The sequence below is a fragment of the Lactuca virosa genome, chromosome 1 (assembly GCF_052849685.1).
Source record: "Lactuca virosa cultivar CGN04683 chromosome 1, Lactuca_virosa_CGN04683_v6, whole genome shotgun sequence".
In the NCBI taxonomy this organism is placed as follows: domain Eukaryota; kingdom Viridiplantae; phylum Streptophyta; class Magnoliopsida; order Asterales; family Asteraceae; genus Lactuca; species Lactuca virosa.
Window position 1 is genome coordinate 7,974,078 of NC_136426.1, and position 13,060 is coordinate 7,987,137.

At 33.3% G+C, this 13,060-nt stretch overlaps 1 protein-coding gene across 1 annotated transcript; it reads right to left on the minus strand.

The window, feature by feature from the left end:
• Window positions 1-11,860: 11,860 nt before the first annotated feature.
• On the minus strand, window positions 11,861-12,597 carry LOC145111134 (large ribosomal subunit protein bL12c-like). Its single transcript, XM_079047433.1, has one exon. It carries the CDS (start codon window positions 12,595-12,597, stop codon window positions 12,025-12,027), a length of 573 nt encoding a protein of 190 aa, XP_078903559.1. The 3' UTR covers window positions 11,861-12,024.
• Between the last annotated feature and the right edge of the window lie 463 nt (window positions 12,598-13,060).

Consider the following 13,060-nt stretch of genomic DNA (forward strand, 5'->3'; position numbering starts at 1 on the left):
ATAACCATGCTAAGACTCAGACGGCCTCGTAATACGACGTTCTTCAGGCGTCGCACGTTAAATGACACTTGTCACCTCAGACCTGCCGGTCTAGCTGTTGCATGCAGCTCAGGTGCGGGCTTGTCAGACCCAATATAGATCTATACACAACTATCACGCTCTCCCTACAAGAGACTCTGGTTACAATTTACAGGACTTTTGACTTTGTTACCATGAAGGTAACACGAAGCGAATGACTCACAAATTTATTCATTAACAGATTTACGTGAACTGAACTGAAAACCTTTGGTAAATGAGTTTGAAATGTAAATGATACATAAACTATACCTATTATAGTTTATCCAAAATGTTTGTAATGTAAAAGAAATCTTACTGAAATGTAAATGATACATGGACTGAACTGAAAACCTTTGGTCAATGAGTTTGAAATGTAAATGATACATAAACTATACCTATTATAGTTTATCCGAAAACACATTAGTGTTATAAGTCCATAAACTATTACTATTATGTAGTATATGAAAAACCCATTTGTTTTGAGAGTAAAACCTTTCTCATGTATTAAAAATCCATAAACTATGCTTATTATAGCTTATTATATGTGTTCGAATGAATGAAGAATTCTTATCATGAATGTCTAACTTTCAGTTTATGATGATAAACTAGCAACAAATACATTCAATATGTAGAACTTATTGTTATACACTTTGCTCAACATAATACAAAGTGTTATGAAAGTTATAAGCTGTTAACTAGTTTTTAACCGTTCTGCACTGTTTTAGAAAAATCACAGAAAAATCATACAAAGTCGAAAACTGAATCCGTAAATTCTGAGAGTTCATAAAATGTGTCTAGTTTATTCATAATTTTTATTATGATTTTTGGAAGTCTTTAACTTGTGTTAAAATGTTCATATTCACAGACTGGTCCGAATTCGTTTCTGAAATGATAGGCAGTTTTGTAAAAATCACCATAAATCGTAGAAACATCGTATGGAGATGTGCAAGTAGTCATTTTAAAGGTATGAACCTGAACTATTTGCATGGTAAACAGTTTTGACATATATTAAGTTTAAGAATTTAAAAAGAGTCCGTGGATAAGACTCAACTTTTCTGATGAAAGCTGTTGTTTGAGTTTAGTTGTGTTCTTGGTGTTTTAACTTGTATCCCCCCCCCCCCCTAAAACTTGAAGAAAACATGAAAATGTAGGGGTATGAACTCACCTTGAGTGATTTCAGTAGATGGATGATGAAGAAAAGAAGTGTTCAACTCAAGAACACTTAGATGATGCTTGAAGATTCGAAGATCTAACAACAAATATGACGATATTTGTGTAAGGAACTCATGATTTGAGTGAAGAAATGTAAGGAAATCAAGTGTGGGAAGAGATTTACTTACCAAGGTGGATGAGAACTCAAGAACTCCTGGAGGAATCTCGAAAATTTGAAGAGATGAGAGAGAGAAAAGTGTTTTTGCTTTTTGATGAAGTGTTGGTGATTCTAGGGAATGAGGGTGGTATGGGTTAATTGTGTGTGTGTGTTCAAGGAAACTTGTGGGGAAAGATAAAAGGTACAAAGAGTGGGTAATGGCTGATGTGAATAGTGACTAGGGATGGTCATGGAGTGGGTATGGGAGGTAACTTGTGTCCTTGCCCAAAGGATAAGTCAACACTCCACCTAAATATCTCACCCACTAGATCCTTATTCTTAAATAAAGATTTCCCTAAAAATGTGCTTAATTTATATCTTGGAAGTTTAGAAATATTAGAATATGGATTTATACGAAAATCCCGTGCGAAAATCATCGAAAACAGGCTTAAAACGAAGTCGTGGTCGAAAACCGGGTGGAAAAAGGCTTCCTGCGAAGCTTCTTGGATTGGGCCGGAGGTTCGGTCCTAAGAGGGTCAGACCCGAACTTCGCCCTCGGTCCGAGATATGAAGACCCGAGCCTTGCTTTCGGTCCGAAATGGAGGGACCCGAAGTGCTGGAAGCGAACCCGAAACAGTTGGAAGCGAAAGGGATGTTCGGTCCGAAGGGACCTTCGGTCCTCCGAGGTTCGGCTTCGGTTTAGAAGGGTTTCGGTCTAGGAGGTTCGGTTCTATGTCAGCTTCGGTCCTAAGAAGAAGGTTTCGGTTCTTTAAGGTTATTTTTCAAGGAATCTTCCCGTTTCGAGCGGTTTTTCACCAAGTTAAGTGTCGGGATGCCCGAAATGATTATAAAAAAGTTAAAGGAACTTTTGAGAGGGATTTGGGAGAGATTTGATATTCTTGGAGAGATTTCTCATACAGAGAGAGATTTGGGAGAGATTTCACATTCTTGGAGAGATTTCTCATACAGATAGAGTTTTGGGAGAGATTTCACACACTTGGAGAGATTTCTCCTACTTAGAGAGTTTTGGGAGAGATTTCACATACTTGGAGAGATTTCTCCTACTTAGAGAGTTTTGGGAGAGGCTTCTTTTGTGACCTTTTTGAGTGCTTGGCTTCGCAACGCAAGGTTTGTAAACCTCATTAAGTCTTGTTATGATTGTTATATGCCCCCGAGGGTTAAAGAATAATGTTTTATCGAGTAGAGTCATCACTTACCCTGATTAGGGTTAGAATTTCTGAACACGTGAAAACCCTAAGTGATACTTTATATTAAGATTGTGAGTAGTACAATAAGAATCTTAATGGAAAACCTAATATACAAGGGTTAGATGAGTTGACCGGTTTGACTTGTTGACTTTAGTTGACTTTGATTTGGCCAAAAATTGACGGTTGTCATGATGTGTGTGAAACGTACTAGTTTTAATCCTACTAACTTAAACAAAAAAAACAAACACACAAAAGGCAGTGTACCTATCGATTAGTAGTTTAGTTCACGTAAGTAGGGTATCGAACACAGGGAACGGTAAACAATTAAAATAAATGCTAATATTATCTAAATAAAACAATATAAAAGGGGGTTTCTCTAGTTTTGCAAGACTAGAAACTTAAACAATCAATTAACACTCAAACAAAATACAGTTAACAATTAAGAAGAACAAGAAAGGACAACTAGATTCAATGATAAAAGAGACTTCTGTTTAGATTTGATTCACTTATTCCTATGGTTGATTTCGTGGCAAGTGCAATGGATCAATATGTCAATGGTTACCGATTCCTAATATGATTGGGTTCATGTTTACTATTACCAATCCTTTAGTAGACAAGTTAATTCAAACATTGGCCAGTTGATTAAACTAACAAGTTTCCTAGTGTTTAGTTCGTATCAAGTAAGACTTGTAATAATAGCTAATCAAATTTGTTCAATTCAATCAACTCATATGTGGTTGTTCATGACACATGCTCACACATTGATTTACATATTTTCTAGTTAACCCTAGTTTCATGTTCACTATTCCTAGGCATACAATCTTGTATTCTCAAAATTATATGAATCAAGTAATCAAGAAGATGTTCATACAACTTAATAACTCACTTATTAACAGAAAATATTTATCATCAATACATGAGGATCTTTAACAAGCTTAACAAGATAAATAACCAAATTAATATTAATCCAACCACTCAATCAAATCATGTTCATAAGATTATCTCATCCAAACATAAGTAAAAAGCTTTTAGCTCATATCTACAGCAAGTAATAACCTAAAATCAAAATCTAATGATTCAAACATGGTTCAAAACAAAGATTAAGAAAAGAAGAATGATTATTTGCCTTTGATTCTCTTCTATATTGTCTCTTATGTTGCAATCTCGAAAACTGAAGCTTCAAGAACCCTTCTAGTCTTCAATAATCGCAGCTAGTCTTCCGAAAGTGTTAGGATTCGAATGAGAAGTGTTTCTATATATAAATTCTGAAAACAGGGCCAACTCGACGAGTTTTCACCACAAACTCGTCGAGTTTTTTCGATAATCCGCGTATACAGCGTGTACGGCAAGGCATCTTCGAATCGGGAAAATTCTGACCAACTCGTCGAGTTCTCTTGGAATCAACATTTTCTCAAAACACGAAAGTCGTCCGAAACTGTGTCTAGTTTTCAGAACATTTTGAATCTCGTCAATCGGAGTTACGGTTCATGAGATATGGACAAAAAACTGACGATGGGTCAAGCTGTCCAATAACATCCTTCTTTCTTCAGTCTTCAATCTCCAAGCTTCCAATCACTCAATCCCCTTCCTTTTTCACCCGAGCATGTCTTTTATTGCTGAAATTGAAATATTAAGCTAATTAAGTACCTTTTGTCCATAAAATGATATAAAATCAACAATAATTAATAAGATAATGAATGATATCTATGACTAAATAAGCCCATATCAAAATACCCCACATTTGACTTTTGCTTGCCCCCAAGCAAAACTGAATTTTATCACACCAATATCATATAAGACAATCCAAATCGAACCCAACCATTATGCCAAGACCGCAACGCATGCATTTGTGTCTAAAATTTTTCCTAAGGACCCCCCTCAATTCTAAATACTTACAATCCTCATAAACACTCGCCCACTTCTTTTGAACATTGGTCATTTTATGCATCCCTCCGAATCCATCCTCAGAAAACTTTCTTAACCTCAAGTCATTTTTGGTTAAATCCCCAAGCATACATATGATAAAATAACCTAGAAAAGAAAATTACAATAAAAATAAATACTACTTTTGATTGAATCTTTTATACTTTGTAGCTTTTCTTCATGATATTCTTCTTTGTCTTCATAGCTTTGTAGATTCTTTATTCAAACATTTCATCACTCTTTTTTTTTCAACTTTTTTTTCTTTTTTTTTCTTTTTTTTTTCTTTTTTCAACGCACTTTTTCCACTCAAAACTAAAAACCTAGAAAAACATATGCTTAAGCAAGGGAATTTAACGTCATCCTTTATTGGTTAAAGGCATTAGTCTAGTGTGCAATGACTACTTTAGTTTTCCTGGATACATTTCAAGTACACGATGCTAAACATGTTGCGATCCTCAAACTAAGCGAGGTTGTGTTTTTGTCCCATGATTTCACTAGAATAAAGGAGGCCACAAATGCACTATAACGTATATCGGCTCAACTAAACATTTGGGTCTTCATAGAATCATCAAACACAATAATAGCATGGAACCCTAATTGCTCTACCAAATTTGTCTGGATTAACCCTAGCAAAATTTTTATGCAATTTTTTTTTTCAAACCAAGGTTTCAAAAGATTATAATCTTTTCACTAAATGTAATCAACCCCCTACCCCACACTTGAATTATGCAATGTCCCCATTGCATGTTATGCATGAAAAAGAACATAAAAGTAAAGAAAGAATTAGAACAAACTCCTCTGGGATAGTAGTTGCGAGGTTGATATTCTTCTTGTTAAGTTCCATCTTCAGCTGACTTTAGACATGGGAACAGCTCATCTATGCCTTGGGTGTCAAATCTCGTGTGGTTAGGCTCCCAAAATATAGAGGAAAAAGGGTTTTGGAAATGCTCGGAAAATAAACGTTGATCGTACAGCCAATTGCCTCCATAGAATGCAATCAAATCACCAACTCAAAGGTAAGAGAAATAGTAACTCTTCAAGTTAAATCGATAAAAGTCGGGTTTTTCCAAATGGACTCGTCGAGTATCTGAATGGAACTCGACGAGTTTTCTTCACTGAGTGAAAAAAATTAGCTCCTGCTTCAGGTTCGTTTATGGGGTTTGAGGAGATTATTATAGCAATATTCCCCCTCATTTTTCTTCAGTAAAAGCACATCCCTTCAGCTGTTTAATTATCGGACTCGTAATTAGATTTAATTCTCCCATTCTTCTCGTTTTAGACTCGATCTCACGTTTTATTCCTCACGCTTTATTCATTCATTCTATCCCTCACCCTATATTCTGATAAGATCAAAAACAAATACCAAGTAATAAAAAAAACATCAAAATAAAAATCCTAAATTATCCCTAAATACTAGAAGTTTAGAAAGAAAAAGAAAAGCAAACTCTAATGACAGGTTGCCTCCTGCAAGCGCTTCTTTTTGTGCGAGTCTTTAGCTGGACTCTCAACTTAATAAACTTCCAATAAACTCAATGTCAATCCATTCGTTGCATTGAATATCTTCTTTGGTGGACCAAATTGTAAAATTTGGCTCTTTGCTTCTAAAATTGGCCAAATGAGCTTGAATATATAAAACCCAAGAATCTTGATAAGGGTTGGGACCGGTTGGATACTAATCAGAAATGGATCGCGCTTCAGAACTTTCTCCAAAGTTCGAGTTGTCACCCCATGCTTAGAAACACAATCTGGGAAAATAGGGGGCCACGTCGTGGTAATGGTCAAACCACGGCTTGGTTCCTGCAACTCAGCTTGTTCTTGTTCTTCATCTGACCCTTCTGCTAGCAATCTTTCTAGCTCCTCCAAATCTCTTTCTGGATTAAATTCTTCATCTTTTAACTCTAGCTCTTGTAACTCAAATTGCTCTTGTTTATTAGGCGAGATGTTATCTAACCACCTTCCAAATTCCTTCAAATCATCATCTGAGTCATATTCCTCATCTTCTTGCTCAATTTCCTGTACTACTTCCTCAAGAAAAGCATCAAAAGCATCGACATTTGGAAAATACATAACAAATATTAAAACAAAAAAAAAACTCGTAACTTTATATGAGATAAATCTCACACAAAGGATCGATAATACTAGCAATTAAAATAAATTTTAGAACCGTTCCCCGACAACGGCGCCAAAACTTGATGTGTGTGAAACATACTAGTTTTAATCCTACTAACTTAAACAAAAAAAAACAAACACACAAAAGGCAGTGTACCTATCGATTAGTAGTTTAGTTCACGTAAGTAGGGTATCGAACACATGGAACGGTAAACAATTAAAATAAATGCTAATATTATCTAAATAAAACAATATAAAAGGGAGTTTCTCTAGTTTTGCAAGACTAGAAACTTAAACAATCAATTAACACTCAAACAAAATACAGTTAACAATTAAGAAGAACAAGAAAGGACAACTAGATTCAATGATAAAAGAGACTTCTGTTTAGATTTGATTCACTTATTCCTATGGTTGATTTCGTGGCAAGTGCAATGGATCAATATGTCAATGGTTACCGATTCCTAATATGATTGGGTTCATGTTCACTATTACCAATCCTTTAGTAGACAAGTTAATTCAAACAGTGGCCAGTTGATTAAACTAACAAGTTTCCTAGTGTTCAGTTCGTATCAAGTAAGACTTGTAATAATAGCTAATCAAATTTGTTCAATTCAATCAACTCATATGTGGTTGTTCATGACACATGCTCACACATTGATTTACATATTTTCTAGTTAACCCTAGTTTCATGTTCACTATTCCTAGGCATACAATCTTGTATTCTCAAAATTATATGAATCAAGTAATCAAGAAGATGTTCATACAACTTAATAACTCACTTATTAATAGAAAATATTTATCATCAATACATGAGGATCTTTAACAAGCTTAACAAGATAAATAACCAAATTAATATTAATCCAACCACTCAATCAAACCATGTTCATAAGATTATCTCATCCAAACATAAGTAAAAAGCTTTTAGCTCATATCTACAGCAAGTAATAACCTAAAATCAAAATCTAATGATTCAAACATGGTTCAAAACAAAGATTAAGAAAAGAAGAATGATTATTTGCCTTTGATTCTCTTCTAAATTGTGTCTTATGTTGCAATCTCGAAAACTAAAGCTTCAAGAACCCTTCTGGTCTTCAATAATCGCAGCTAGCCTTCCGAAAGTGTTAGGGTTCGAATGAGAAGTGTTTCTATATATAAATTCTGAAAACAGGGCCAACTCGACGAGTTTTCACCACAAACTCGTCGAGTTTTTTCGATAATCTGCGTATACAGCGTGTACGGCAAGGCATCTTCGAATCGGGAACATTCTGACCAACTCGTCGACTTTTGGGTCAACTCGTCGAGTTCTCTTGGAATCAACATTTTCTCAAAGCACGAAAGTCGTCCGAAATTGTGTCTAGTTTTCAGAACGTTTTGAATCTCGTCAATCGGAGTTACGGTTCATGAGATATGGACAAAACACTGACGAGGGGTCAAGCTGTCCAATAACATCCTTCTTTCTTCAGTCTTCAATCTCCAAGCTTCCAATCACTCAATCCTCTTCCTTTTTCACCCGAGCATGTCTTTTATTGCTGAAATTAAAATATTAAGCTAATTAAGTACCTTTTGTCCATAAAATGATATAAAATCAACAATAATTAATAAGATAATGAATGATTTCTATGACTAAATAAGCCCATATCATGTCACAGTCGTCATCCTCCTAGCAACTTCCGGTGGCGCTCCCACCTACATATAGAGAATATACAATCAGTCATTCAAGAGTTTTACGTATATTGTGTATATAATCAGTAATTATTCTGAGTTGAAGAATTATATGAATTTAGGTCACCTTTTGGCAGTCCATGTACGCTTGAATAAGGTTAGGATAGTGAGGGTGGGAAATGATCTTAGCTTTAAGAGCTTCATCTTCGTTAAGAAAGCTCATCACAAAGGGGTAATTATGAAATTTATGGGCACCTCCACTTTCGATCTTTACCAACGGATGATTATGATGATGATGATGGTGATATTGAAGATGATTAAAGCCTACAGGATTACTTTCATCGCCTATAGTACTACCTTATCCTCTCCCAAACAAATAAGTATTGGTGATATATGGGGAAAGAACCAATCCAACACCTGAACCGCATAAGAAAGTTGTAGATGGTGTGCCTGTATTATTGTTGTTGTTGTTCTCTCTCATTTGGCCCATGTAATCTTCCATCACTCTTGCTCAAGAAAAAACCCTACAGAACAAGAGCTCGAGAGAGAAAGAAAGGATCGATGAAGCAGAAAACGAAAAACCCTAATCAAATTGTAAATTGAAGAAGGCGAATTGTTGTTCTTTTCTTGATGTTTGATGAAAGTCGAAATCAAATATCTTAAGAGTGAATCTTAAAACCCACAGAAGGCAGATGTTTTATTCTCCGTATATCCGATACAAAACGGAGTTGGCCGGAGCACCGGTGGTGGCAAGAAGGAGGTGTTGAAAAGGTATGACAAGACATTATTGAGAAAGAATAAAGAAATATTAAGTGAATGTTTGAAAATTGATCATACAAGGAGAGCAGTACATGTGAGGGAAGACAACCTTGTTAATAATTGCATATTATTTAATTTTGTTTTTTCTTTTTAAAAGTAAAAACATCAAAAATGGTCCCTGTGGTAGTGAAATGACAAAAATGCCCTTCAGTTAACGGAAAAAACTTAACGAAGTTAGCAATAATGACCAATTGTCAAAAGTTTTAAAAGCACATGGACCATCTATGATGTTTTTAAACCACGGGGACTAAAATTCATATCTGAGGAAACCATAAGGACCATTTATGTTGTTTTTTCTTTTTCCTATGTAGACCATTTTGGTCTAAAATGACAATGAACTTTGAAATAAACATGACAATTTTGAATTATATACATTAAAGGAAACATATTAAAAAAATATAAGGAAACAAATTAATGACACATTAATTACTTTCTATAACCTAAAATTAGAATTGTTAATTAAGAAAATTGAAAATTACCACAAAATGACAAATGAAAATTAATATTTAAGAATTAACCACAAAATTACATGCGTCAAAATTAATGAGAATGTGACAAGCGGCAAAAATGTTTTATTGGAGTAGATATTCTAATAAATGAAGTTTTTTTTTGTCAAATGTCACATTCTCATTCAATTTGCCAAAAATCATTTTTTTGTTATTTTGAATTAATTTGTTTCCACATGTCATTTTATGAGTTTTTTATTTTATTAAATTCCACATAATATTTTAATATAATAATTACAATAAATGTAGTAATAAATATATATCAATTTCATTACTGGAGTTACATTTGATTTCAAAATTCCCAAATAAAGCTTATTAATTTCTTTTATTTATTTATTAAATTTAAAATATAAAAAAACATTTCAATTTTAATAATTCATTTATTTTTTTTATTTTCTTATAAATTTAAAGTTTTCAAATATTTAGACTTTTATATCTATTTTTTTTTTAAATTAACTCATGTAATACATGAGTCTCACAACTAGTATATCATCAAATTCCTTGGATTAACATACTCTAAAAGGTTGGATAGGGACTATCTTCGACTTATTCTTGGCTCAATACAATCCTTAATATGGTTACAATCCCAAATATATCAATACAATGTTATGTTATGGTTAGAAAGGATATTCATAAAGAAAATTTATTGAAGAATAGTTTTCTAACAATAAAATAAGTGGCATAGTTTTCTAACTATAAAATAATTAAAACTATCATAAAAGATGATTATTATATTATTTTTTAACACGTTTATCATTACACATTTGAAATGTTATAAAAGACAATCATGATGACTTTTATCATTCTGGAAACGGGTATTATGAGGGGATACAAGCGCACTGTTTTAACTTTTTTATTAACACGTTTAACATTTTTCATTTTTCTTATTGCAAGATGTTTATCGAACATTTTATCCTTACCTAATGTAAATATTAACCCAATTTTTAGCAAAATAACATAACACTCATGTTACAGGGGGCATCGTGGGACAAAATGGACAGCATGACCATATATATATATATATATATATATATATATATATATATATATATATATATATATATATATATATATATATATATATATATATATATATATATAATGTTATTCTATTTAAACTAATTATTGTGTTATTGTATGCATAAATGTGAACCAATCATTTTACTTAATTTAAAAAAGTGATTAATATATATTATTAAATTAAAGATAATTGAAAAATACCATTTAATATCATTCTAAGGGTATTTTAGACAATTGAGATAAATTTAAAAAAGAAAAATTCCATATTTTTTTGGGATAATTAACTCTCTTGATTTTAAAATTCTAATTTTTTTAATTACTTTAATTTTAATTATAACGTAATTTTTATAATTAAACCTGATTTTATTCTGTTAAAATCATTTCCCTACGAATTTCAGGATACATATTTCTATTAGAATGATATTCTATGAGAATGTCAACACTGACTAATAACACATTTTTGGATACAACTTCAAATATTTCATTACATTCTTAAAAAAGTAAAAACTTTATATAATATTCTATGACAATGAAATACTCACTAATAACAAATAAAAATATGTATATTATTTGACCTGAATATTCTAGCAGAATATATTATTACATATACTCCTATCATTCTATTGTAGATTATTCTATCAGAAGAATAGCTCTTTCCTTGATCATCCATGAAATTAGACATTTAACGAAAATAACTGCCATGAATCAAATCATGTAAGAATAATATTCTCTGAGAATGCTTAGAATCACTTTGAAATTTGTGGTCCGTTCTTTAAGTATCAACTTCTGTCAAAACAAAACCAAATTGTAGTTTAGATTCCAACAGAATTGGAATTCATGATTCCATTCCAACAGAATTGGAATTCATGATTCTTTTTATCTTCTTCATGTCAATCTCAAGAATTGTACCACACGTTTATGTTTTCTTTCCCTTAGATCACAATGTACTCCATATCTATCAAAATTCACAACTATACAATAATATCATCCAAATAATTGATTTTTTTTTTTATCTATTTAACTTGTAAAACCCAATCAAAAGAAACATACTCAATCAAAGAAGAGATCATCACCATTGTTCTTCCTACTCTTTTCTGTCAAATGAAGCAACCATAGCTTCGGAGATATATATATATATATATATATATATATATTTGCTATCTCGTAATGTTCATCATAATAGATACTTTGGAGAATCGTAAGAACATATAGCAAAAGATTCGGATAAATTAGTTACAGGAGGTATTAATATTTAACATCATCGGATTTAACAGAGAAAATGAAGATAGTATCGAGAGTAAATTAAGGCATGAAATCGTAATATGATAAATTTCAACTACAAAACTGAAGAACTAATAACACATTGCATTAGGCAAACATGAAAAAGAAAAAGTTACCACAAATTCGTGATCTAAACAATCGAAATTTTTGCGCCAGCTCCTTCAAGTTGTTTCTTAGCCTCTTCTGCTTCATCTCTCGATATTCCTTCCTTGAATTTCTTCGGAAGTCCTTCAATAAGCTCTTTGGCCTCCTTAAGCGCCAGACTCGTCAAAGCTCTAACGACTTTAATCATCGCAATCCTCGCGTTACTAGGAACCTCATCAATCATAACATCGAACTCCGTCTTCTCCTCCACGGCAGCAGGTGCTTCGGCTCCAGAGCCAGGTGCGGCAACAACCGCAACAGGAGCAAAGGAGGCGGCGGTGACTCCAAGCTTGTCTTGGAGGTACTCAACTAGCTTTTGTGCATCTGTAAGGGTTAGGTTTGAAATTTCATCGCCTAGCTCTACAACCTTCCCCTCGGCGACGGCGGCAACGGGGCGGAGAAATGTCGATCGGTGGGAGAGTTTGGGGGTTCGGAGGGGGAATTCTAGGGTTTGCTTGGGGGAAAAGATTGCGGTAGATGCAGCTTGAGTGGTGGCGGCGTAAAGATAGGGGAGAGGCGAGTATGCTTCATTGATCGACGAAGATTGAGCCACTGCCATTGATTTTCATCAGAAACTGTAAATGGTATTAGGCGGAAGAAGCAGTGGCGAGGAGAACGATTAATCGGTGATGGAGACAATGAGGAAAGTGACCTACGACGCAGAGAGGAAGAAAGAGGCGGATTTAGGATTTAGTTCACCGGTGTGATCCTATTACGGTGTAGGTGGATTTTAATAGGGTTAATAATAAACGGATCCCTAAAATAAAGGGACTATTTATAGAATTCATTTATCAAATTACTAAATAACCCTCATTGATTTATTTAATTATTTATTTTTATTTTAAATTTTGATTGGCTCATATTTATGCATACAATAACACAATAGATATATTAAACACCTGAACATATCTCTCTCTCTCTCTCTCTCTCTCTATATATATATATATATATATATATATATATATATATGATGTTGGCTAAAAAGATATCTTATTTTATCATTTAGACAATCCATATAACTT

Excerpts from the sequence above, each read along its gene's own strand:
- LOC145111134 (XM_079047433.1), bottom strand. The coding sequence starts at position 12,597 with ATGGCAGTGGCTCAATCTTCGTCGATCAATGAAGCATACTCGCCTCTC.